General features: G+C 66.4%; 2 protein-coding genes across 2 annotated transcripts in view; one reads left to right on the top strand and one right to left on the bottom strand.

The window, feature by feature from the left end:
• The window catches only part of OPLAH (5-oxoprolinase, ATP-hydrolysing), a 214,496-nt gene that overhangs the window by 121,124 nt on the left and 68,552 nt on the right, over positions 1-24,820 (bottom strand). The window lies entirely within an intron of this gene.
• On the top strand, positions 2,115-20,270 carry LOC127044466 (sphingomyelin phosphodiesterase 5-like). Its single transcript, XM_050939392.1, has 9 exons — positions 2,115-2,141; positions 2,951-3,013; positions 8,674-9,759; positions 12,105-12,177; positions 16,468-16,608; positions 17,314-17,403; positions 17,764-17,827; positions 18,553-18,709; positions 19,430-20,270. The coding sequence occupies exons 3-9, from the start codon at positions 8,857-8,859 to the stop codon at positions 19,538-19,540; spliced, it is 1,539 nt and encodes a 512-aa protein (XP_050795349.1). The 5' UTR covers positions 2,115-2,141; positions 2,951-3,013; positions 8,674-8,856; the 3' UTR covers positions 19,541-20,270.

Here is a 24,820-nt window from a genome sequence, read left to right as displayed (position 1 = left end):
GGCTCAGGGAGCAGCTCCAAGGCAGAGGGCAGGAGCAGCACATGGCAGTGGGGGGAGGGACAGCTGCAATTGGTAGCCTGCTGGGAAGCTGCTGCACAGGGAACTTAGGGGAGTGGGGAGCTGATGGGGGGGGCTGCTGGTCCACCCTGGTTCCAAGCCCCCATCAGCTAGCTCCAAGGGGCTGCTCTTCCTGCAAGCAGTGGGCAAAGCAGGCAGCTGCCAAACGACGTTATAAGGGAGCATTGCACAACTTTAAACGAGCATGTTCCCTAATTGATCAGCAATGTAACAAAACAACATTAAGCAGGATGACTTTAAGTGAGCAGTTACTGTACTTGTGACTGAGGTGCTGATGGCAATGCAAGTTTTACTGGATTAAGGACTAGAAGATTTGACCCTCCAACTTTTTTTCAAGAGAAAAGCCGCCCTTGTGCCCTACACAGTACATGATCGAAGTGTTTCTTCCAGCCTTAAACCCTATGAATCCACAGGGCAGGGGGCAGCTGGCTCCTGGGACACACTCCCAGATGGGGGTCAGCCTGGGATGCTCCATCACACTCAAGTGTTTTTGTCTCCCCCGAGCTCAGCATTCTGTAAATGCAGGCGCTGGTGCGGACACACCAGCATTAAGGTGGGATCCCGTGGCAGGACGATGCACAGGAAGGGTGGCACCAGCTAAGGACTTGGGAGACCTGGCTTCAAGTCTCTGCCACAGACCTCCTGAGCAGCCTGGGGCCAGTCACTTAGCCTCTCTATGCCTCAGTAATATGGGCTAATCGCACTGCCCTGCCCCATAGCGGTGTATGGGGAGAAACACAGTAAGGGTTCTGAGGCCTTTGGGTACCTTGGTGAAATCAGAATAAAGTGGGTGCTGAGTGAAGCTGAATCGAAGCATTTCTGAGGATTAGCACTTGAACGAGAAGGGACATGATCCAAAGACAAAGGGGATAGAGACGGGAGAGCGGCAGCTGTGGTTCCCCACAGCTCATAACAGAAGACAGCCGGGAAAATGTAAAGGTGGCTAATTTCAAACCGATGAAAGGAAAGCTGTGTTCATACATGTGAGTAGCCTGTGGAACTCACTGCCACAGGAAGCTGTTGAGGTAAAGAACTTAGCATGATTCAGAAAAGGATTGAGCACTGATATGGATAGAGAGAATAGCCTGAGTGAAAAGAGTTGGTGCTAAGGGTGAGACCTCTCCGGGCTTCAGCCCTTCACTGGCGATTAGGGTCAGAAGGAGGTGGGCATGGGGCAGAGTATCTCGGACTTCTTCCCCTGAGGCAGCCGGGGCTGGTCTCTGTCAGAGACAGGAAACGGACCCAGTCTGGCCATTCCTGTGTGCGCTGCAGGGGGCTGCCAGGGCCACCCGGGAGGCCAAACGGGCAGTTTGCCCTTGGCCCTGCATTTGAGAGCCTCCCACCCAATTGGCATTGTTGTGACCCTTGTGGCCAGGCCCACCTGAGTGGCGCTGCGATCCATGTGCTGGGTGCCAATGCCCGGAGCGGGCAGCCTCCCCTCCCCCCAGTGGTCATTATTTTGGCCTCATTTCTGATCGTTCCCTGGGCCCCCAGAAACCTGCATGGCCGTGGAGCTTGCACGCTGCATCCCCCTCCCAGCAGCTCCCTGCTGCTCCAAAACGGCTCTCGCAGCCCAGGGGCAGAATGAGGAGGCCTGTTGATCTTCCCTTGGGTATAACAAGGAGCCTCCTCATTGTTTTTGCTGATACAGACTAACCCGGCTACCCCTCTGAAACCTGTCCCTTGGGTATGTAACCCCCATGCCCTGGGATCTGTACTGGCTGCCTGCGGGCGCCCAGCTTGGTTTTGGCAGCCCTGGGCTGGGGCCTGCCTAGCTGATGGCTCCTCTCCCCCGTGCCCTGTTCCTCCCCACCTGCTGTTCTTGTGCCGGTGCTGCGGACGTGCACAGCGCTGTACAGTGACGTGAGGAGCCGGAAAGGGAGGAGGTGGTGGGCTCAGCACGGCGCGGGCTGTGCAGGGAGCAGAGCTGTGCACACCACCCAGAGGGGCGGCTGGGGGGCGCTAGGCCAGCGCTAACTGGGCTGTGCTCCAGGTGCTGGGACATCCGGAGGGGCAAGGTCAGGCGTGCAGGAAGGAAACTCCCGGAGCTGTCGGCACGGCGTGTAAGGAGTGGGAGGGGGCAGGGCTGCCAGCAGGAGCTGTGCTGTGCGGGACCCAGGGGGAGCAGCATGGAAGGGATGGGAGGAGAAGGATCCTGGCACATGACTGGGCCGGTCTTGGGCAGGGTCGGTCACAGCCATCCCATGGCTGAGCTCCCACAGGAAGAGGCAGGAGCCTGGGCACTGCCCCCCAGCCCGGGGATGCACACGGGCAGCAGGGAACGGTCCTGCATCACCCAGGAGATGGGCTGCATGGACCCTAGCAGCTCTGCTTATCTCTGTCCCCGATCGCTGTTCACTGTCCCTGCTCACTCCCAAGGGGAAGGCTCAGGCCGACCAGGAGTAGCAGTAGATAGAAGATGTACACGGGGACAGACGGACAGAGAGCTGTGGGTGGAGGGCCAGGAATGGATGGCCAGGTAGACAGGGGCCGTGTATGGGGATGGATGGACAGACAGACATCGACAGTGTATGGGATGGACAGACAGAAGGAGTGTAGGAGATAGACAGACGGGTGGGAGGGATGGACAGGCAGAATGGGCATATGGGGATAGACAGAAGGGGTGTAGGGGGATGGACAGACAGATGGGGGGGATGGACAGACAGAAGGGAGTAGGAGATGGACAGATGGGTGGGGGGATGGACAGGCAGATGGATGAACTGTGAAATTGTTACTTTCCTTCTTGCCTCGCGCTGCTCCTGGCAAGAGTGGGTGGCCTGCCTTGGTTCTGTGGCACATGGTGCTGTGGCTGGGCCAGCTGGGTTCTCAGAGGGTCACTTGCAATCGCTGACAGACCCGATCTGTTTTCCAGAGTGATTGGGAGGCCCCCTCTGAAGAGCTCCCTGGGCGCTGCAGCAGGACACAGGGGGATCCGGTAGGTGACACTTCCATGTTTGACAGCAAAGGGCAGGGCCGGCTCCAGGCACCAGCGGAGGAAGCATGCTAAGGGGCGGCACATGCTAAGGGGCGGCACATGCTAAGGGGCGGCATTCCAGCCATGCTTGGGGCAGCACAGTCCAGGCGGCTTTTTTTTTTTTTTGCTTGGGGTGGCACAAATGGTAGCGCTGGCCCTGGCAAAGGGGGAAACGACGGGGGGCCCCCGGGGGAGTTTGCTCCCTTCTCAAGGTGCATAGATCCCTGCTAGCACTGCTCTGGCAAGGAGCGCAGGGGGGAGGTCCCTGTGTTGGGGAGCCCTAGGTACAGGTGTGCGGGGTCTGGGAGACACACTGCTGACTACATCGCACTGGGTATCCCTGTGAACTCTTCCGAGCCAAGCCCCTGATCCCTGCTCAGTGCTCCCAGGGCCAGCCGCTGGCGCAGGGACAGCCCCAGGCTGCAGCATGCTTGGTACCAGGCTAGCGCAGGAGCAGGGCTGGTGTTCCAGACTCGCTTTCCTGAGGAGGCAGAACTGTTCAGCTCAACGCGTCTGCCTGGGGCGTCACACAGCGTCACCGACCAGTGAGCCCTCCCTCTCCCTCTCCTCCCCCCCTGAGGTGGGGGAGCATGTCCTGCTCTGCAGTGGGACAGACTTGAGACCAGCCAGAGCCACGGGGAGATCCCATCGTGCCTGCATTCCTAGCACCCCAGAGAGCGCCCTGCCCCCTGGGCTGGTGCCTCGTCTCTTGCTCTGGATTTGACCAGAAAGTCTGTCCTGACCTGAAGAACCGTCCCAGGACAAGCTCTGTTGAAACCCACCTGCTCCCTCCCAACTGACAAACTGGTGTTTTCCGTTGGGAAACGGTTTTGTGGAACAGTCCTCGCCCAGCTCTGCACGAGACCTGGAGATGTCTCTCCTCATCCAGCCCGAGAGCTGAGATCCGGCCCAGAGTGTCACCACTCGGCCCTGCGGCTGCACGGGTGCTCCCGGGCTGCAGCGGGAGGCAGTAACAGCACTGGAGCCAAAGTTCAGGAGTTCCCATTTCCCACAGCTGTGGTCAGACAACTAGACAGCACCTGCCTGCGTGTGGCTCTGGGGAGAAGGGGGAAGGATGTGCTGGGGGCTGAGAAGGGAACTGGGAGAACTCAGCTGCAGCCCTGTCTCTGCCGCTGACTTGCCATGTGACCCTTGGCAAGTCACCATCCCACCCTGTGCCTCAGTTTCCCCTCTACCGAATGGGGAACTTTCACCAGCTGGAGTGTTAACTCACAGTGTACTGCAGTATTACTGCTGGCCCTTCTCTGGCATGATGGGAGCCCTCCGGTACCTTCGGATACCGCATGGGGTCCCAGACCTGCCCCATCTTTCTCCCAGGGGCCCTCACTGGAGGCTCTGGCTCCCTGCAGGGCTGTGCTAGCTTCTCCCTGTGTAACAGGCAGTGGGGGGGGGGGGGCAGAGGCACCTCCTGCCGCAGGGGCTCAGAGGCAGAGCAGAGGAAGGTGCTTGCTAAGGCGGCTCAGATGTGACTTCCTCTGGGGGTGGAGGCTCCGTTCTGCCGGTTTCCTTCCTGCCCTGCTGTTAGCCCACGATGCTGCAAAGCATCAGGCTGCACTGGGGGGCCAAATCTGGGCACAGCCGGGCCCAGCCGCTGGCAAAGGGGGACACAGCCCCCCTCCACTCACCCCAGCCCTTCCATCCACCTGCCTCCTCCCCTCCCACCCTGGGCCAAGGAGGTGAGGGGGTAGCTGGGGGATGAGTGGGGGCACCCAGAGACCCTGACAGGGGGAGGTTGCAGAGAGTCCCGGGAAGGGGGTACCTGGGGAGCTTGTGCGGAACGCTGGGCTGGGCTGTGAGGAGCCCTGGGGGCACAGAAGGAGTGCAGTGAGTGATCCCCCACGCACAGAAACCTTCATTGCAAAGTACTGCACACCCCACCCCCAAGGGCCAGGGCGTGACCCCAGCCAGCGGGCGGCCCTCTCCCCACACTGACACCTCACTGCCCCAGAGCGTGGCAGCATTGCCACTGGCTCCCCTGCACACCCTGTCTGGGGGTGTCTGCGGCTGAGGAAGGGCTTGTTCGGCAGGGGGGAGGCAGGAGTCTCTCCCCTCCCCGCCCCGGGACAAGCAGAGGCCAGCTACAGTTGGGTGGCTTCACTTCCACCATGACCTTCGTCCGGGCATTTCCCGGGTCTGTACAGCAAAGCCGGGGAGGGGAGGGGGCCAGGAGATGGGGACTGCGGGGGGCAGGGACTGGGGAAGGGAGGGGGCCAGGAGCAGGGAAGAGTGGACCTGCTGGGGAGGGGGATCTGCTGGGGAACAGGACCAGGGGGGATGTGGGGGGCAGGGGCTGGGGAAGGGGATGCGTCAGGGGCTAGGGAGAGGGATCTGCTAGGGGGCAGAGGCAGGGGAGGTGGGGGCCAGGGGCTGGGGAGAAGAATCTGTTGGGGAGGGGGATCTGGTGGGGGCAAGGGCAGGGGACTGTGGGGGCTAGGGGCTGAGGAGAGGGATCTGCTGGGAGGCAGAGGCTAGGGAGGGGGATCTGCTGGGGGCCAGGGGCGGGGGGCAGAGGCAGGGAAGGGGGCTGGGGAGGGGGATGTGCTGGGGCCAGGGGCAGTGGCAGGGAAGGGGGCTGGGGATGGGGATGTGCTGGGGCCAGGGGTGGGGGGCAGTGGCGGGGAAGGGGGCTGGGGAGGGGGATGTGCTGGGGGTCGGGGCGGGGTGGCAGAGGCAGGGAAGGGGGCTGGGGAGGGGGATCTGCTGGGGGCCAGGGGCAGGGTGCAGAGGCGGGGAATGGGGCTGGAGAGGGGGATCTGCTGGGGCTCAGGGGTGCAGGGCTGTGGGGGCCAGGGGCTGGGGCTGAGGATGTGCTGGGGGCCAGGGGCGGGGGGCAGAGGCGGGGAAGGGGGCTGGGGAGGGGGATGTGCTGGGGGCCAGGGAAGGGGGCGGGGGAGGGGGATGTGCTGGGGGCCAGAGGCGGGGGGGAGGGATCTACTGGGGGGCAGGGCTGGCGAGAGGGATGGGTCAGGGGCTGGGGAGGGACACCCCGGACCCGCTGCTCCTCTCCCGGGGGCTAACCGGCCTGGGGGTAGTGGCTGTGGGGAGGCGTGTGGGACCCGCCGGGCTGCTGGGGGAAATGCCCCCCGAAGTGTAAAAGGCCGGAGGGCCCCGGGGCCGCCTGCTGGGCGGGAACCAGCGACTCGGGCCAGGCTTTAAGCACCTGCCGGGAGGCGACCCCGTCTGCGGGCCCAGTATCGCCCCCCCGCCCCGCCCCGCAGGGACCCCCAGGAAGGGGTCCGGCTGAGAGCAGGGGCTCGGCGCGGCGCTCCTGGGCGCTAATCTCGGCTCTGCGCAGGCTCGCTGAGGCCATCCCCCACCCCTGCCTCAGTTTCCCCACTGGGCAATGACGCGCCCCGCTCCGGGGCGGGTTACTGAGCCCTGCGGCTGCCCCTGCCGACCTCGGGGCCGCGCCCCGCCAGTCCTGCCACCCCCGGGCTGCTCCCGAGTCCGGCCCGAGTCCAGCGCGGCAGGCGAGTGTGACTGCGGGCTAAGAGCCAGCCCTGGCCAGGGACTTGCGGGGGGCTCGCACCCAGCGCCCGGGGGCGGGGGGCCCGGACGGGACCTCCCGGGTCCCCGGGCTGCGGCTCCTTTAAGCGCTCGGGGCGGGGGCCCCGGCCAGGTAGGGGCGGCTGCTTTCGCTTTCAGCCCGGCCCCGCAGCGGCTCCGGCCGCTCTCGGTGAGGGGGGGCTCCGGGCGGGGCCGGCAGCTGCCCGGGGGCTCTCGGACCGGCCAGGTGGCAGGTGGCTGCTTCTGACGGCAGCCAATGGGGAGGCGCCAGGTCAGTGCCCAGGGCACCGGTACGAGGAGGGGGGAAGGACACCCCAAGGTCACACGGCGCTGGGGTTGGAGCTGGCAATGGAACCCAGGCGTCCGCCCCCCCCACTCTAACCACTAGACCCCACTCCCCTCCCAGGGCTGGAGAGAGAACCCAGGAGTCCTGGCTCCCAGCCCCCCCCATCTCTAACCACTAGACCCCACTCCCCTCTCAGGGCTGGAGAGAGAACCCAGGCGTCCTGGCTCCCAGCCCCCCAACTCTAACCACTAGACCCCACTCCCCTCCCAGGGCTGGAGAGAGAACCCAGGAGTCCTGGCTCCCAGCTCTGGGCTCTTTGCTGCCTGCATGATGCCTGCGACTCGCTGGCCCCCTGAAATGACAATGTGGAGGGACAGCCACTGAGTCACACTGCCAGGGACAGGTTACGTGGGTGGCCCCGTGTTGCCGGCGGGTGGCTCAGGAAGCAGGGTGAGCAGGTGAGGGTGATGGAGCAGGGGTGGGGGGAAGGAGAGCGGGGAGGGGACCAGGGTGGGGCAGAGCAGGGAAGGGCTCAGGAAGTGGGCTGGCAGGAGACCCCAGGTAAGGGTGATAGGGCAGGGGCATGGGGCTGGGCATGGGTGAGGGAGACGCAAGCCGTCCCTGTGGCCAGACAGGCGGGTGCCCTGGGGTGACACTGACACCCTGCTCGTCAGTGGGGGGATCGAATGGGGGCCCTTGGAGCTTAGTGCATGAGCTAAAAGCCCCCTGGCTCGTCGCTGGGGCTGCAGAGCAGGCTCATTCATCTCTCTCTGCGTGGTCTCGGTGCCACTCAATGGCGGGGCAGGGTTTACCCTGCACTCATCCGGGAGCCTGGCACACGCAGCAGGTAACGTTCCTCTGGGCCTGGGGCCTGATCCCCGCCAGTCCCTGGCTCCGGCCTGTCTCCAGGCTCCGTCCAGGGAGGGGATCATCCCGAGCCCCGTCCGCAGGCTCCGTCCAGGGAGGGGGTCATCCCGAGCCCCGTCCGCAGGCTCCGTCCAGGGAGGGGGTCATCCCGAGCCCCGTCCCCAGGCTCCATCCAGGGAGGGGATCATCCCGAGCCCCGTCCGCAGGCTCCATCCAGGGAGGGAGTCATCCCGAGCCCCGTCCCCAGGCTCCATCCAGGGAGGGGATCATCCCGAGCCCCGTCCGCAGGCTCCGTCCAGGGAGGGGGTCATCCCGAGCCCCGTCCCCAGGCTCCATCCAGGGAGGGGATCATCCCGAGCCCCGTCCGCAGGCTCCGTCCAGGGAGGGGGTCATCCCGAGCCCCGTCCGCAGGCTCCGTCCAGGGAGGGGGTCATCCCGAGCCCCATCCGCAGGCTCCATCCAGGGGTGGGGATCATCCCGAGCCCCATCCCCAGGCTCCATCCAGGGAGGGGGTCATCCCGAGCCCCGTCCGCAGGCTCCGTCCAGGGAGGGGGTCATCCCAAGCCCCGTCCGCAGGCTCCATCCAGGGGTGGGGGTGTCTTGGGCCCCATCTGTGGGCTCTGTCCTGGCTGCACTGAGCCTCAGGCCGCGTTTGCTGTTGCTGAGGCCCTGCGCTGCCACCCTCCGCTACTGGGGGAGCGGCCGCAAACCCCCGTTCAGAGGAGCCTCCGGCCGGCCGCTCTGTGAACCCACCGGGGGTGTTTGGGGTCATCAGCCCGCGCAGCCTGGCAAGGCTCATCCCAGGTAACCAGCAGGGGCAGATGCCAATGTCAAACACTCACCCAGGGGCGTGGGGCTGAGCCCACCATGCACCACCTGCCCCCGGTGATGCCCAGCACCCGCCAGGCAGCGCTGACTTCAGCCCGTTCTCTCTCTGCAGCACCTCCCCGGATGCGAAGCACTGTGCACGAGGCTCGCCGGTCACTCAGCTGCTCCTCCCAGCCCTGCAGGACCCCGGGGCCGTGCATTGGGACCCCTGGGGCGTGGCGAGGTCTGACCGGAGCCCCCGGGAAGCAGGTGGAGCAGGAACGCCCGGGCTCCCCTGCCCCTGGTGCCGTGCAGCATGGTCCTGCGGGAGTCTCCGTTCCCGAACCGGCTCCTGAGCGGCCTGTACAGCCTGGGCCAGTACCTGCTGTTCCCCAGCTACTGGGCCGCTGACTGCCTCCTCAACCTCAGGGAGACCACGGTGGAGCGGCAGCAGCGTCGATGCTGCCGCTGCTGCCCGCTGCGGGCACTGGTCACCGGCCCCTTGCTGCTGCTGCTCCTCATCCTCTCCATGCCCGGCGCCCTCCTGGGCCTGCTGCTGTGGCTCCCCATGCAGGCTGCCCGCAGGCCCTTCGCCTACAAACACAACGTGCTCTCGCGCCACCCAGAGGTGTGGGAGCTGCCGGGCACAGGCAAGGTCTTCAGCTTCGTCAGCGCCAACGTGTGCCTCCTGCCCAACGGCCTGGCCAAGTTCAGCAACCTGGGACAGATGAAGCAGCGGGTGGCCCGCATCGGCCAGCGCCTCACGCAGGGGAAGGCCAGTGCCAGCTTCGCCAGCCCCAGGAGCAGCCAGTTTCTGCTGCCCACCAAGTACGGGGCCACCATGGCCAGCCCACCGAGGCCGGAGAGCCGTACCCACTGCCCTGGCGCCAGCGTGGTGATTGAGGTCCCTGACAGGGAGGGAGAGGCTGGGCCCGGGGAGATCTCGGTGCCCTTCCCGCCGGACGTGGACTTCGTGTGCCTGCAGGAGGTGTTTGACCAGCGGGCGGGCGCCCACCTGTGCCAGCTGCTGAGCCCCTTCTACGAGCACATCGTGTACGATGTAGGCGCCTACGGGCTGCAGGGCTGTTGTACTATCAAGGTGCTCAACAGCGGGCTCTTCCTGGCCAGCCGCTACCCCGTGCTGGCCGCCCAATACCGCTGCTACCCCAAGTGCTCCGGCGAGGACGCGCTGTCTGCCAAGGGGCTGCTGTCCGTGCAGGTCAGGAACTGCTCCAGCTGTGGGGAGCCCAGGGCCCTCTACCTCCTTGGGCTTGGCGTGGCCTCTCCCTTGGCAGCCTGAAGGGGGCGCTGCAGGGCGGCATGGGGCATTCGCTCCCTGCCCTGCTCAGCGCAGTGCTGCATCTGCGGACGTGCCACCGCTCCCTGCAGGGCGCCGGGCCTGCTTGGGCAGAGATGGGCCTGGGTGGCGGAGTGGGTTACAGCAGGGAACTGGAAGTCAGGACTCCTGGGGTCTCTTCCTGGCTCCGCCCTGGAGTCCCTGAGTGACCCTGTGCCCTCTTCCTTTTCCCAGTGTGTCCTGGCATCCCAGCTGCGGGGAGGCCCTGAGTCTGAGCCCCTGTGTTCACATGTGCACCATTCAACCGGTGACCCCTGCGTGCAGGGGAATGGTTACCCTGCGGCCCCCTGCACCCCATGGACAGAGGAGGGACGATGCCCTGCCCCCTCAGCCTCGCCCCATCCACAGGAAGGAACAAACAGCTGGTTCCCAGCTGTCCCCCAAGCAGCAGCTGCCTGCATCTGTCCCATCTCCCAGAATCCCCAGACCGTGGGTGGTGGGTGCAGGGCCCCCCAATACTCTTGCTCAGCCTGTGGGGGGGACGCCCCTCGGGCAGTGCCTGTGGCCGGAGCTTGATGGCTCCGGGAGCCCTGGCTGGGGAAGTGGGTGTCTGCAGCCCAGCAGGGACAGGGCCTGGCGGGGCGCAGGCGCTTCGGGAACGACCCTGCCAGGAGAGCAGTGAGAGCCCTTGGCGGCGGGGCTGGGAGCCAGCAGGCTGGCTGAGGGGGCTCAGCCTCTGACAACGGGCCCCTGAGGCTGCTGCCGCCCCGGCCACTCACTCCCCCTTAGCCAGGCCTGGAAACACCTGCCCCAGCGTGGGATGGAAACTGCTCTGTGTGCCCAAGGCTTTGCCTCCGTCCAGCACTGGGAACAGTCACCCAGGGAGCGTCGCCCAGCTCTGCAGCAGCCTCCCCGGGGCAGCCTGGGGCTCGCAGGGCTCGTGCGACCGCTCACAACCGGCCACATGGACATGGCTGGGGCTGGGGCTCTGACCCCGGAGGGACGTGGCCAGGGCTGGTGCTCAGGCTTTGACCCCGGGGGGACGTGGCCAGGGCTGTGGCTCTGACCCCGGGGGGATGTGGCCGGGGCCGGGGCTGGGGCTCTGACCCCGGGGGGACGCGACCGGGCTGGTGCTCAGGCTCTGACCCTGGGGGGACGTGGCCAGGGCTCAGGCTCTGACCCCAGGGGGACGTGGCTAGGGCTCGGGCTCTGACCCCAGGGGGAAGTGGCCGGGGCTGGAGCTCTGACCCCGGAGGGATGTGGCCGGGGCCGGGGCTGGGGCTCTGACCCTGTGGGACGTGGCCAGGGCTGGGGCTGGGGCTCTGACCCCAGGGGGATGTGGCCAGGGTTGGGGCTGGGGCTCTGACCCTGGGGGGACGCGGCCGGGACTGGGGCTCGGGCTCTGACCTCGGAGGGACGAGGCCGGGGCCGGAGCTCTGACCCTGGGGGGCCAGAGCTCTGACCTTGGGGGGCCATGGCGAGGGCTGGGGCTCGGGCTCCGACCCTGGGGGGCCGTGGCTGGGGCTGGGGCTCGGGCTCTGACCTCGGAGGGACGCGGCCGGGGCCAGAGCTCCAACCCTGGGGGGCCATGGCGAGGGCTGGGGCTCAGGCTCCGACCCTGGGGGGCCGTGGCTGGGGCTGGGGCTCGGGCTCTGACCCCAGGGGCTCGCCAGCCCTGCACTGGGGGCTCGCTGCCGCAGGCTGTCTAGCTGTGCCCCGGGAGCTGGTCTCCCAACCCACAAGGTGCTGGGACCCAGGGCCGGCTCCAGGCCCCAACACGCCAAGCACGTGCTTGGGGCGGCACGCCGCGTGTGGCGCTCTGCCGGTTGCTGGGAGGGTGGCAGGCGGCTCCGGTGGACCTGCCGCAGACACGCCTGCGGCAGCTCCACTGGGACCAGCTGACCATGTGCAGAAACGCCTGCGGATGCTCCACCGGAGCCGCGGGACCGGCGAGCGGCAGAGCGCTCCCTGGGGCGTGCCGCCGTGCTTGGGGCGGCGAAATGGCTGGAGCCAGCCCTGCCGGGACCTCAGCCAGACAATAAGGGCTGAGTCCAGGGCACCCGTGGGTGACGGACATGTGGGTACGTGAACCGCAGGGGAGTCGTCTGCTCCCAGCTCCTGGCCATGCCCTGCACTGACGGCTGAAACTGACCCTCCTTCCCCACCCTCTGCCTCGCCCTGGCCAGACGCCTGCACCCCCCGCGATGGGGCCGTGCGGTGCGGGGCCTGCCAGCTCGTAACGGGCAATGTTTCCATGTGCGCGCTAGGTGCAGCTGGGGGCAGCACACGGGCAGCGGATTGTGGGCTACCTGAACTGCACACACCTGCACGCTCCAGCCGGTGAGTGTCGGGAGGGGGCTGGGGAGGGAGATGTCCCCCCGTTCCCCGTTCGGCTCCTGGGAGCAGCTGCCGCGCTCCTGGGGCAGGCTTGGTGCTGGCTTAGCACCTGGGCACTGGCTTCTCTGCTGCCCCAGCCCCGGCTCCCTCTGCTTCCCCCCTTGCCCTCCCCACAGGGCCCCTGCGAGCCAGGGCGGCACCTGTCCCCTGGGCTGGGCTGAGGTCCCAGCACCAGGGGCCAAATCTCCCCTGACCCCAGGGTCTGCAGGGGCAGCCGGGGAGACCCCGTGAGTGGTGGGGAGGGGGCCGGGGCGCTGGCTTCCTGCCCTGGGGCTCCTGGCTCCACGGCTGGGCGATGCCTGAGGGGAGCCCCACAGGGGCTGGATGTGGGGTGCAGCCAGCAGCACAGCAGGGTTTCTAGGTGGCTGGGTTGTAACTGGAAAGTCCCGGCACAAAGGGACCTGGCAGTGCTGACTGGACGCTGCAAAGCCCAGTTACCGGCCTCCGTCCCCAGGGAGCGCTGCTCTCCCTCCCCTGCCCCGCCCCGCCCTGCCCCACTCCCCCCAGCCCCAGAGCGCTGCTCTCCCTCCCCTCCCCCGCCCCGCCCTGCCCCACTCCCCCCACCCGCAGAGCGCTGCTCTCCCTCCCCTCCCCTCCCCTGCCCCACTCCCCCCAGCCCCAGAGCGCTGCTCTCCCTCCCCCGCCCCCCCTGCCCCACTCCCCCCAGCCCCAGAGCGCTGCTCTCCCTCCCCTGCCCCGCCCCGCCCCGCCCCACTCCCCCCAGCCCCAGAGCGCTGCTCTCCCTCCCCCACCCCCCCTGCCCCACTCCCCCCAGCCCCAGAGCGCTGCTCTCCCTCCCTTCCCCTGCCCTGCCCCACTCCCCCCACCCCCAGAGCGCTGCTCTCCCTCCCCCCCCGCCCCGCCCCACTCCCCCCAGCCCCAGAGCGCTGCTCTCCCTCCCCCACCCCCCCTGCCCCACTCCCCCCAGCCCCAGAGCGCTGCTCTCCCTCCCTTCCCCTGCCCTGCCCCACTCCCCCCACCCCCAGAGCGCTGCTCTCCCTCCCCCCCACCCTGCCCCACTCCCCCCACCCGCAGAGCGCGGCTCTCCCTCCCCTCCCCTCCCCTGACCCACTGCCCCCACCCCCAGAGCGCTGCTCTCCCTCCCCTCCCCCGCCCTGCCCCACTCCCCCCATCCCCAGAGCGCTGCTCTCCCTCCCCTCCCCCGCCCTGCCCCACTCCCCCCATCCCCAGAGCTCGGCTCTCCCTCCCCTCCCCCGCCCTGCCCCGCTCCCCCCACCCCAGAGCGCTGCTCTCCCTTCCCTCCCCTCCCCTGCCCTGCCCCACTCCCCCCACCCCCAGAGCGCGGCTCTCCCTCCCCTGCCCCGCCCCGCCCTGCCCCACTCCCCCCAGCCCCAGAGCGCTGCTCTCCCTCCCCCGCCCCCCCTGCCCCACTCCCCCCAGCCCCAGAGCGCTGCTCTCCCTCCCCTCCCCCGCCCTGCCCCGCTCCCCCCACCCCCAGAGCGCTGCTCTCCCTCCCCTGCCCTGCCCCTCCCTGCCCCACTCCCCCCACCCCCAGAGCGCGGCTCTCCCTCCCCTCCCCCGCCCTGCCCCACTCCCCCCAGCCCCAGAGCGCGGCTCTCCCTCCCCTGCCCTGCCCTGCCCCGCTCCCCCCACCCCCAGAGCGCTGCTCTCCCTCCCCCGCCCCCCCTGCCCCACTCCCCCCAGCCCCAGAGCGCTGCTCTCCCTCCCCTCCCCCGCCCTGCCCCGCTCCCCCCACCCCCAGAGCGCTGCTCTCCCTTCCCTCCCCTCCCCTGCCCTGCCCCACTCCCCCCACCCCCAGAGCGCGGCTCTCCCTCCCCTGCCCCGCCCCGCCCTGCCCCACTCCCCCCAGCCCCAGAGCGCTGCTCTCCCTCCCCCGCCCCCCCTGCCCCGCTCCCCCCACCCCCAGAGCGCTGCTCTCCCTCCCCTGCCCCGCCCCTCCCTGCCCCACTCCCCCCACCCCCAGAGCGCGGCTCTCCCTCCCCTCCCCCGCCCTGCCCCACTCCCCCCACCCCCAGAGCGCTGCCCTCCCTCCCCCCCTCCCCTGCCCCACTCCCCCCACCCCCAGAGCGCTGCCCTCCCTCCCTCCCCCCCTGCCCTGCCCTGCCCTACTCCCTCCACCCCCAGAGCGCTGCTCTCCCTCCCCCCCCCGCCCTGCCCTACTCCCCCCACCCCCAGAGCGCTGCTCTCCCTCCCCTCCCCTCCCCTGCCCCACTCCCCCCAGCCCCAGAGCTCGGCTCTCCCTCCCTTCCCCTCCCCTGCCCCACTCCCCCCACCCCCAGAGCTCGGCTCTCCCTCCCTTCCCCTCCCCTGCCCCACTCCCCCCACCCCCAGAGCTCGGCTCTCCCTCCCCCCCGCCCTGCCCTACTCCCCCCAGCCCCAGAGCGCTGCTCTCCCTCCCTTCCCCTCCCCTGCCCCACTCCCCCCACCCCCAGAGCTCGGCTCTCCCTCCCCCCCGCCCTGCCCTACTCCCTCCACCCCCAGAGCGCTGCTCTCCCTCCCCCCCTGCCCTGCCCTACTCCCCCCCACCCCCAGAGCGCTGCTCTCCCTCCCCTCCCCTCCCCTGCCCCACTCCCCCCACCCCCAGAGCTCGGCTCTCCCTCCCCCCCCGCCCTGCCCTACTCCCCCCACCCCCAGAGCACTGCTCTCCCTCCCCCCCGGCGTGCCCCACTCCCCCCACCCCCAGAGCGCTGCTCTCCCTCCCTTCCCCTCCCCTGCCCCACTCCCCCCACCCCCAGAGCGCTGCTCTCCCTCCCTTCCCCTCCCCTGCCCCACTCCCCCCACCCCCAGAGCGCTGCTCTCCCTCCCTTCCCCTCCCCTGCCCCACTCCCCCCATCCCCAGAGCGCTGCTCTCCCTCCCTTCCCCTCCCCTGCCCCACTCCCCCCATCCCCAGAGCGCTGCTCTGCCTCCTCTCCCCCGCCCTGCCCTACTCCCCCCACCCCCAGAGCGCTGCTCTCCCTCCCCTGCCCTGCCCCACTCCCCCCACCCCCAGAGCGCTGCTCTCCCTCCCCCCCCTACCCTGCCCCACTCCCCCCACCCGCAGAGCGCGGCTCTCCCTCCCCTCCCCTCCCCTGCCCCACTGCCCCCACCCCCAGAGCGCTGCTCTCCCTCCCCTCCCCCGCCCTGCCCCACTCCCCCCATCCCCAGAGCGCTGCTCTCCCTCCCCTCCCCTGCCTTGCCCCACTCCCCCCACCCTCAGAGCTCGGCTCTCCCTCCCCTCCCCTCCCCCGCCCTGCCCCACTCCCCCCATCCCCAGAGCACGGGTCTCCCTCCCCCGCCCCCCCTGCCCCACTCCCCCCATCCCCAGAGCACGGGTCTCCCTCCCCCGCCCCCCCTGCCCCACTCCCCCCAGCTCCAGAGCACGGGTCTCCCTCCCCCGCCCCCCCCTGCCCCACTCCCCCCAGCCCCAGAGCGCTGCTCTCCCTCCCCTCCCCCGCCCTGCCCCGCTCCCCCCACCCCCAGAGCGCTGCTCTCCCTTCCCTCCCCTCCCCTGCCCTGCCCCACTCCCCCCCCCCCCAGAGCGCGGCTCTCCCTCCCCTGCCCCGCCCCGCCCTGCCCCACTCCCCCCAGCCCCAGAGCGCTGCTCTCCCTCCCCCGCCCCCCCCTGCCCCACTCCCCCCAGCCCCAGAGCGCTGCTCTCCCTCCCCTCCCCCGCCCTGCCCCGCTCCCCCCAGCCCCAGAGCGCTGCTCTCCCTCCCCTCCCCCGCCCTGCCCCGCTCCCCCCATCCCCAGAGCACGGCTCTCCCTCCCCTCTCCGCCCTGCCCCACTCCCCCCATCCCCAGAGCACGGCTCTCCCTCCCCTCCCTCGCCCTGCCCCACTCCCCCCATCCCCAGAGCGCTGCTCTCCCTCCCCTCCCCTGCCCTGCCCCACTCCCCCCACCCTCAGAGCTCGGCTCTCCCTCCCCTCCCTCGCCCTGCCCCACTCCCCCCATCCCCAGAGCACGGCTCTCCCTCCCCTCTCCGCCCTGCCCCACTCCCCCCATCCCCAGAGCACGGCTCTCCCTCCCCTCCCTCGCCCTGCCCCACTCCCCCCATCCCCAGAGCACGGGTCTCCCTCCTCTCCCCTCACCTGCCCTGCCCCACTCCCCCCCACAGCTGTGCTCAGCTGGCAGGGGAGGGTGGTGGAGAGAGCAGCGAGTGATGTGGGGGGCGGGTGCAGGGGCCTGAGGGAAAGAGGTGGAGTAGGAGCAATGTCCAGTTTTCATCCATGAGGACGTTGGCCCCACTGTAATCGAGCCTTGTCCCCTCCCAGCCGATGCACAGATCCGCTGTGACCAGCTCACCCAGGGGCTCTTCTGGGCGCAGCTGTTCCAGGACACCCACACGCAGCGTGGGGACGTCGTCGCCTTCGACGTGTTCTGCGGGGACTTCAACTTCGACAACTGCTCCTCAGGTGGGGCAGGGGGTAGTGCCCAGCCTGTGACCCCGAGGGGCTGGCTCGGCGGGCCCCAGCGACCCTGGCTTGCTCCGGGGCCCCTGCAGCAAATCCAGCCATGCCAGCCCTTGCGGGACGCGGGTGCTGGGCCCTTCAGGGCGCGAGGCTCTGGGCTGGGTCTTTGCAGCCACACAGGCAGCCTTTGACTAGGCTCCAGCCACAGAAACAAACGCCTGCGGGCGAGACCACCGAGGCAAAGGCCCCTCCTGCCCAGCCAGAGCCAGGAGCCAGCCCAGCGTGATGGGGCTCCCTGTCTCTTTGCCTCGGTCCTGCCACCTGGCCCCTCTCTCCCCCCGCTCAGGTCCCTAGTCCCGCCTGCAGGCTTCCTGCTCTGTTCAGTCCTGGCACTTCTGTCTCCCTGGACCCTCTGTCGATCTGGGTTTGCTCCAAGCAGTTAATTACCGATCCTAACAGCGAGTGACACACACACACACACACACACACACACACACACACACACACACACACACACCCCTGTGTCTCCTGCACTCTTCCAGGAGCAGCAAAGTGTAGAGGGAAACTGAGGCACACATTGGACTCATACAAATATAGAAAATTCCCGCTTCATCTCACAAGGAGTGGAGGGGAGGGGGCAGTGGGAGGAGGGGAGAGGTGGGTATGGGGGAGGCAGATGGACCCATTCACTCTGCCGGCTCTTTCCAGGGGATGAATTGGAGCAGACTCATGAGATCTTCCGCCAGTACCAAGACCCATGCCGAGTGGGGCCCAGGCAGGACCGGCCCTGGGCCATAGGTACGTGTCTGGCCGGCCCAGTGCCCGGTGCAGCCTTGCTGCCTTCTCTGTCTCAGTTCCACGGAGCCAGGACCCTGTCTGGGGCTGCAGATAAACATCTAGATCCAAATCCTCACAGGGACCCAGCCTTTGAGAGCTCAGGGTGAGACACTGGGGGTCAGGGAGTCAGAGGCCCTGCTAGCCCAGGCCTGCCCCCCAGCTCTGCCCATGCCCTTCCCAACCCAGAGCCCCCTGCTGTCCCAGCCCTGCTGCCCCTCGCCCCCCAGATCTCTGCTGAGGTACCCGTGGCTGAAGGAAGATTTTGGAGTGGGGCAAATGGCAGAGTAGGGGAGGCTCTAACTGCTGCTCACATCCCTGCAGGCACCCTGCTGAACTACCTGCGTATTCACGAGGAGGCCGTGTCGACCCCAGAGAAGCTGAAAAGGTAACGGCTGCACCCACGGGTTCCAGAGCGAGGGAAGAGCAGTCGGGGCCCTGCAGATTCCGGGGGCTGCGGGAGGGGGAAGGATCTGGGGGGTTCTACAGGTTCCAGAGCGAGGGAGGAGTCCAGGGCCCTGCAGGTTCTGGGTGCTGCGGGAGGGGGAAGTGTCCAGGGGTTCTGCAGGTTCCAGAGCGAGGGAGGAGGAGTCCAGGGCCCTGCAGGTTCTGGGTGCTGCGGGAGGGGGAAGCGTCGGGGGGTTCTGCAGGTTCCAGAGCGAGGGAGGAGTCCAGGGCCCTGCAGGTTCCGGGTGCTGCGGGAGGGGGAAGCGTCCAGGGATTCTGCAGGTTCCGGAGTGAGGGAGGAGGAGTCCAGGGCCCTGCAGGTTCTGGGCGCTGCGGGAGGGGGAAGTGTCCAGGGGTTCTGCAGGTTCCGGAGCAAGGGAGGAGGTGTCCAGGGCCCTGCAAGTTCCAAGCGCAGTGGGAGGGGGAAGCTTCCAGGGGTTCTGCAGGTTCCGGAGCACGCTGGAGGCAGAGGGATTTACAGCCTAGTTCAAGGCAGGCTCTGCCCATGGCCTCACACAGGTTAATGGGACACTGGGGGCTACCCTCTGCATGGCCCTTCCCTGCAGCCCAGGTGTGACTAGCCCCCTACACAGAGCCCCGCTCCTGCTCCCCTGCCACTTGGCCCCCTCGGCCCACCCTGCTGATGGCTCCCCGTGCGCCCCGCAGGACCCTGGAGCAAGAGGAGGGCAGACGGACGTACCTGGCAGGTCCCATCCTGCAGGACGGCCGCCCCGACTCCTCGGCAGCAGGAAGCCCCTGGGAAGGGCGCCGCATCGACTACATCCTGTACCGCGAGCACCCCACCACCATCAGCCTGACAACGGTGAGTTCCCAGAGGGGCCCGTGGAGCGAAGAGCAGGCCCCAAGCCCAAGGGTGCAGGAGAGCTCCCAGCCAGGGACGCTGGGCCCAGGGCAGGGGGTTTCAGCTGAGACCCGGCTCAGGGGCCAGCTGCTGGGGGCTGGTAGGGCCCCGGGGGCCCGTACTGGGGAGGTGGTTGGGGCTGGGAGCCGCACTCGCTACGTCGGCTCCTTCGGGGGCTCTCAGCAGCTCCCACGCTCGGGGGGCTTGGTGGTACGGTGCCGTGGGGCCAGGCGGCAGGGAGCTGGCCTCACTGAATCGCTGCCCCAGGGGCGGGGGATGCAAAGAGCTACTCAGCATGGACCGGGGCTCCCTGGAAGGGTCCGAGCCTGGGGGCCTGGACGCCTGGGTTCTCTGCTGGCTCTGACTGTGATGTGCTGCGAGATGCTGGCTGGGACCTCAGCCCAGCTCTGGGCTGTTTCCTGCCCTGCAGCGGGGGAAGGAGCCTGGCCTGGCCATGGCCAGAAAGGGGTAGCGAGCTGTGTCAGTGCTCAGCCTTGATTGAGGGGAGGCTGCAGCTCATGGAGACTACGAGTCCCAGCCTGCAGCGCTCTGGCTTAGCCAGACCTGGTGCGTTGCATGCTAGGATAGTCTATGAGGACCCTGCCCCTGCATTCTGCAGGGGGTTGGGGGAGCAGGGAGCTTGCTGTGCTCCTGACACTGCTGTCCCCTTGCTTTGCCCAGGAGGTGGAGAAGTTTTCCTTCATCACCCAGCTGGCCGGGTGCTCGGACCACGTGGCTGTGGGGCTGCGGCTGCTCCTGAACCCTGCACCGCAGTGGCAGCAGCAAGTGTGAACCCCAGTGTCCGGGGTGGAAGATTGATGGACAGTGCTCGTTATGGTGGGATGGGGCTGGGCCCTTCCCCTCCGTGTGCCTCCCCTCCACCGGACTCGGATAGGCTGCAAGGTCTGGGATCGGATGGAGCTGGCTGGGCCAAGAGGCCCCTGGGGCTGTGCAAGGCTGTGTGGGGCTAGAGTCGCCCCCAGGTGCTCTGGTGGTCCCATGGGAGGTGGATCTGTGCTGGCCAGAGCCCCCCCACTCAGTGCCCCAGGAGGGGGACAGCCTCAGCGCCTGGTTTCCAGGCTGGCGGAGGCCCCAAGTTGAGGCATGCTGCTCTACTGCACCAGTGGGGCCCAGCATCCATGGGTCTGAGTTCAGGGCCCCCGGGGGGGTCGCAGGGGTGTGGAGCTGCCTCTGCAGACCTCACCCACTGCAGCAGGACGACAGGACGGCTATTTCCCAGGCTGCCAGCCAGCTTCTCCCCCGGCTCAGTGTCATGGGCTCCTTGGGCCCCCTCCCCAGCCCGTGAGCTGGGTGTTAGCTGGGCAGGGGCTCCCCGGCACTGGCGTGGGGGCCGTGTCTGCCCCTGCTGAGCACCACGAGGCCTGTCTGTCCCCCAGCAGGGCAGAGTGCTCTTCAGCTGCGCCGTGGTTGCCAGGAGGAGCTCCCACTGACCCTGGTCACCCGGCCTTGGCAGTGTGCCCCTGTGGGGTCGGGAGCTGGAATTAATAAAGCTTCCAAAGCACCTGTTTGCATCTGTGCACTAGGGAACAGGGATGGGGGGCAGCTGGGGCTGATTCTCCCCTGGCAGCTGCAGACTGGCCACTGGCACAGCTACAACCCAATTTTGAACAGTCCCTGGTAGGAACCCTTCTGCAGGCCGGGTCCCCAGGGTCCCTCTCTTCCTTCAGGGGCACCACACAGCCCCCCTGGGCTGAGCCTCATGGCTCCAGCTCTCCTGTCCCAGGCTGCGAGCTCTGCCCAGCCAGTCCTCCGGGACTGACCCCAGTACAGACCTGTCCCCTCTGCCAGGCCCAAGCACCTCTGCCATCGGCTGCATCTGCGGGCAGCAGGGTTTGGCAGTCGGCTGTAACGACGGCCTGGGGAAGCCAATGTTCCCAGGTGGACCAGGTCTGAGCACCTGGCCAAGTGGCCACGTGATTCATGGCCTGGCTCCATCAGTCCCAGGCAAGATCTGCCTAGTCTAGGCAACAAAATGTCAGCTGAAATTCAACGGTGATAAATGCGAAGTAATGCACATTGGAAAACATAATCCCAGCTCTACATATAAAATGACAGGGTCTAAATTAGCTGTTACCACTCAAGAAAGATCTTGGAGTCACTGTGGAAAGTTCTCTGGAAACATCTGTAACCCTTCTGCCCCTCTGAGTTGGCAGCAACAAGGGCCGGGTTCAGTATCCAGGGGTTCCGTTTCAGTAACACAATGCATAACCGGCTCGAGCCCCCACCCAGTGACCTGGGACACTTACATCCCCCCCCCCCCCCGGGCGCCTCTAGGAGGCAATACTTCCCCTCTCGCAAGCACGGAGTCTGAGTGTAGCAAAATACTTTTAATAAAGGAGGGAAACAATGCAGCATCACGTTAGAGAAACACCACAAACAGGCTTATAACACAAACCATAAGCAACCCCCCCCCCAAGTAGATTTGGCAATGTCCTTTCCCTCTTAGGGTCTTAAGTCCAATCACCCCAAAGTCAAACAACCCGAAAGTCTCTGGTCAGTGCCACCACAGAGTTCAAAAGTTTATCTGCAGAGTTTTACCCCCTCCTCAGCCTGGGTGGAGATGGGGGGGAGCCCCACACAGGGTATTAAGGGGCACCTTACATGGGCCAAGGCCAACTGCTCCACCTCTCCATGGAGTTCTGCTGCAGCCTTCACCATGACCAGCTCCACTACACCAGCTGTGCCGCTCCTCCAGCCGACCCGTGAGCCACTCCAGCTGTCCCTGCAAACCGCTCCACTCGGCTCACTGTTCCATGGGCTGCTCCAATATGCTGCAAACTGCTCCACTCTGCCAGCCGCTTAGTGATAGGTCTTCAGGCTCCCCCACTAGTTAACACAGCACTCCATGATCTCAGCTCAGTAATTCCAGCTCTTTAGCGATTTCAACTCTTAGCGATTTCAGCTCATAGTAGGGGAGCCCTGGTGCTGGTGCACCATTGGTCCAACATGAATTCAGCTCAGCAGCCTTTAGGTGGACGCCTAATGGAATCAAAATTAGCTCTACTCTTTAACAGTGGAGAGAGGCAGATGTGCAATTGGTGTTCCAGGCCCTCAAAAGGGGCCCATACAATCAGGCACACACACCCCAGTCCCCAACCTCTCTCAATTCTCTGGGTTTTGGAACCCATGTCCCTTGTCTAGCAAGTGCTACTTAATTGAGGTTGCGTCATCTCTGTCATAAAGCAGTCTCATAGTTCCTCATTCACATAATCAGGGTGGCAACAGTTTATTCTTCCTGCCCCAATAACAAAGAAATTGGGGATCCCAGAGCTGTCAAAATAACCATCCCAGGCTGCCGTGGACTATGCAAGGTGAGGTGGGTGTGCCAATGCAAATACCTGAAATTCCTTTCCACACTTCCTGAAATTCACCACCAGATGTCAGGGTAGAGCTCATCCTGACTCTGCTTACACATTCACTGAGTGTGCAGCAGCAGTCAAAAAAGTGAACAGAATGTTGGGCATCGTTAAGAAAGGGATCAATAATAAGACAGAAAATATCATTTTGCCTCTGTGTACATTCCTGGCACACCCACATCTTGAATGCTGCGTGCGGATGTGGTCGCCCCATCTCAAAAAAGATATATTGGAATTGGAAAAGGTTCAGAAAAGGGCAACAAAAATGATTAGGGGTGTGGAACAGCTTCCATATGAGGAGGGATTAATAAAACAGAGACTTTTCAGCATGGAAAAGAGACAATTAAGGGGGGGGATTCAATAGAAGTCTATAAATTCAGGACTGGTTTGAAGAAAGTAGATAAAATAATAGTAATAGATAAGGAAGTGTTATTTACTCCTTCTCATAATGCAAGATCTAAGGGTCACGAAATGAAATGAATAGGCAGCAAGTTTAAAACAAACCAAAGGCAGTATTTCTTCACCCAACGCACAGTCAACCTGTAGAACTCTGCCAGAGGATGTTGTGAAGGCCAAGACTATAACAGGGTTCAAAAAAGACCTAGATAAGTTCATGGAGGACAGGTCCATCAGTGGCCATTAGCCAGGATGGGCAGGGATGGTGTCCCTAGCCTCTGTTTGCCAGAAGCTGGGAACGGGCGACAGGGGATGGGTCACTTGATGCCCTGTTCGGTTCATTCCCTCTGGGGCACCTGGCATTGGATACTGGGCTGGATGGACCATTGGTGTGACCCAGTCTGGTTGTTCTTATGTTCACCCTGCAGAGGAGGATCCTGGCCCAGGGGGCTGCGTCCGTCTCTGCACTGCAACCTGGTGCATGTGGTCACTGTGTTACTCAGCTCTGACCCAGCCTGAGTCTGCACCAGGTCACAATGCCCCTCACTCAGACTTGGGTTCGCCCCCTAGTCCCAATGGAGGCAGCTGGGCCAAACCTGAGCTGAGAGCCCAGTGCAGACAGGCTAATCTGCTACTAATTTCAGGGGCATTGGCTAAAGCCCCCCCGCCAGGCCATCAAAGGTGTTAATGTGGCCCTGGCCTGACCGGTGTTCAATGAGGTTTGGGCTGAGGCCGCCCAGGCAGGGCCAGCTTTGTGCCGATTCGCCCAATTCCCAGGAATCGGGCCCCGTGCCTTAGACACTTTTTTTTTTTAAACTTACCCCGGGTCCCTGGCTGCAATCTGCTCAGGGGTCTACCCTGGTCCCGCCCCCATGAGCGAAGCGCAGGCGGGAGCGTGGCAAGCCCCACGGCCCCGGAGCCCCAGCCGGAGCGCAGCAAGCCCCACGGCCCCGCTCTCCTGGCTGGAGCCCCAGCCAGAGCGTGGCAAGTCCCGCTCTCCCGGCTGGAGCCCCGGCCAGAGCATGGCAAGCCCCACAGCCCCGCTCTCCTGGTTGGAGCCCCGGCCGGAGCGTGACGAGCCCCGTTGTCCCGGCTGGAGCTCTGGCCGGAATGCGACGAGCCCCGCGGCCCCGCTGTCCCGGCTGGAGCTCCGGCCGGAGCGCGGCGAGCCCCGCGGCCCTGCTCTCCCGGCTGGAGCTCCGGCCGGAGCACGGCGAGCCCTGCGGCCCCGCTCTCCCGGCTGGAGCTCCGGCCGGAGCGCGACGAGCCCCGCGGTCCCGCTCTCCTGGCTGGAGCTCCGGCTGGAGCGCGATGACCCCCCCGGTCCCGCTCTCCTGGCTGGAGCCCCGGCCGGAGCGCGACGAGCCCCATGGCTCCACTCTCCTGGCTGGAGCTCCGGCTGGAGCGCGATGAGCCCCCCGGCCCCGCTCTCCCGGCTGGAGCTCCGGCCGGAGCGCGACGAGCCCCATGGCTCCACTCTCCTGGCTGGAGCTCCGGCTGGAGCGCGATGAGCCCCCCGGTCCCGCTCTCCTGGCTGGAGCCCCGGCTGGAGCGCGACGAGCCCCGTGGCCCTGCTCTCCCAGCTGGAGCTCCGGGCCTTTAAATAGCCTCCGGAGCCCTGAGGTAGTGAGGGGCTCCGGGGGCTATTTAAAGGGCCAGGGCTCCAGCTGCCTCTGCCACCCCATCCTTTAAATACCCGCCAGAGCCCTGCCACCCCCAGGCATTCCCCAGGGCTCCCGTGGCTATTTAAAAGGTCCAGGGCGGGGTAGAAGCTGGGGAGCCCCGGGCCCTTTAAATAGCCCCCAAAGCCCTGGGATAGCAGGGAACTTGGGGGCTATTTAAAGGCCTGGGGCTCCAGCTGCCTCTGCTGCACCCCCTGCCCTGCCCACACCAGCCCCACTCCCCCTGCCTGCAGCCAGCCCTGCACCCCCTGCCCACAGCCAGCCCCTATCAACCCCCCTGCCCTGTCTCCAGCCAACCCCTGCCACACACCCCTGTGGCCCTGCCCAAAGCCAGCCAGCCCCACACACACTGCTGCCCGCACCAGCCCTGCACACCCTGCCCTGTCTCCAGTCAACCCCTGCTGCACCCCCCTGCCTGAAGCCAGCCAGTCTCACACTCCTCTGTCTCCAGCCCTGCCAACCCCTGCTGCATCCCCCCACGGCCCTGCCTGAAGCCAGCCCGCCCCACACACCCCCTATCTCCAACCAGCCCCGCACCCATTGCCCTACCTCCAGTCAGCCCCTGCCCTGCCTGCAGCCAGCCCCATGTCCACTGCTGCCCTGCAGTTCCCAGGGCA

This window comes from Gopherus flavomarginatus, chromosome 2 (genome assembly GCF_025201925.1).
Source record: "Gopherus flavomarginatus isolate rGopFla2 chromosome 2, rGopFla2.mat.asm, whole genome shotgun sequence".
Taxonomy (NCBI): Eukaryota; Metazoa; Chordata; order Testudines; family Testudinidae; genus Gopherus; species Gopherus flavomarginatus.
This window is presented reverse-complemented; position numbering and strand designations above follow the sequence as displayed.

Excerpts from the sequence above, each read along its gene's own strand:
- LOC127044466 (XM_050939392.1), top strand. The coding sequence starts at position 8,857 with ATGGTCCTGCGGGAGTCTCCGTTCCCGAACCGGCTCCTGAGCGGCCTG. Across the intron at positions 12,178-16,467 it reads ACACCTGCACGCTCCAGCCG|CCGATGCACAGATCCGCTGT; the intron begins GTGAGTGTCGGG and ends GTCCCCTCCCAG. Across the intron at positions 18,710-19,429 it reads CCACCATCAGCCTGACAACG|GAGGTGGAGAAGTTTTCCTT; the intron begins GTGAGTTCCCAG and ends TGCTTTGCCCAG.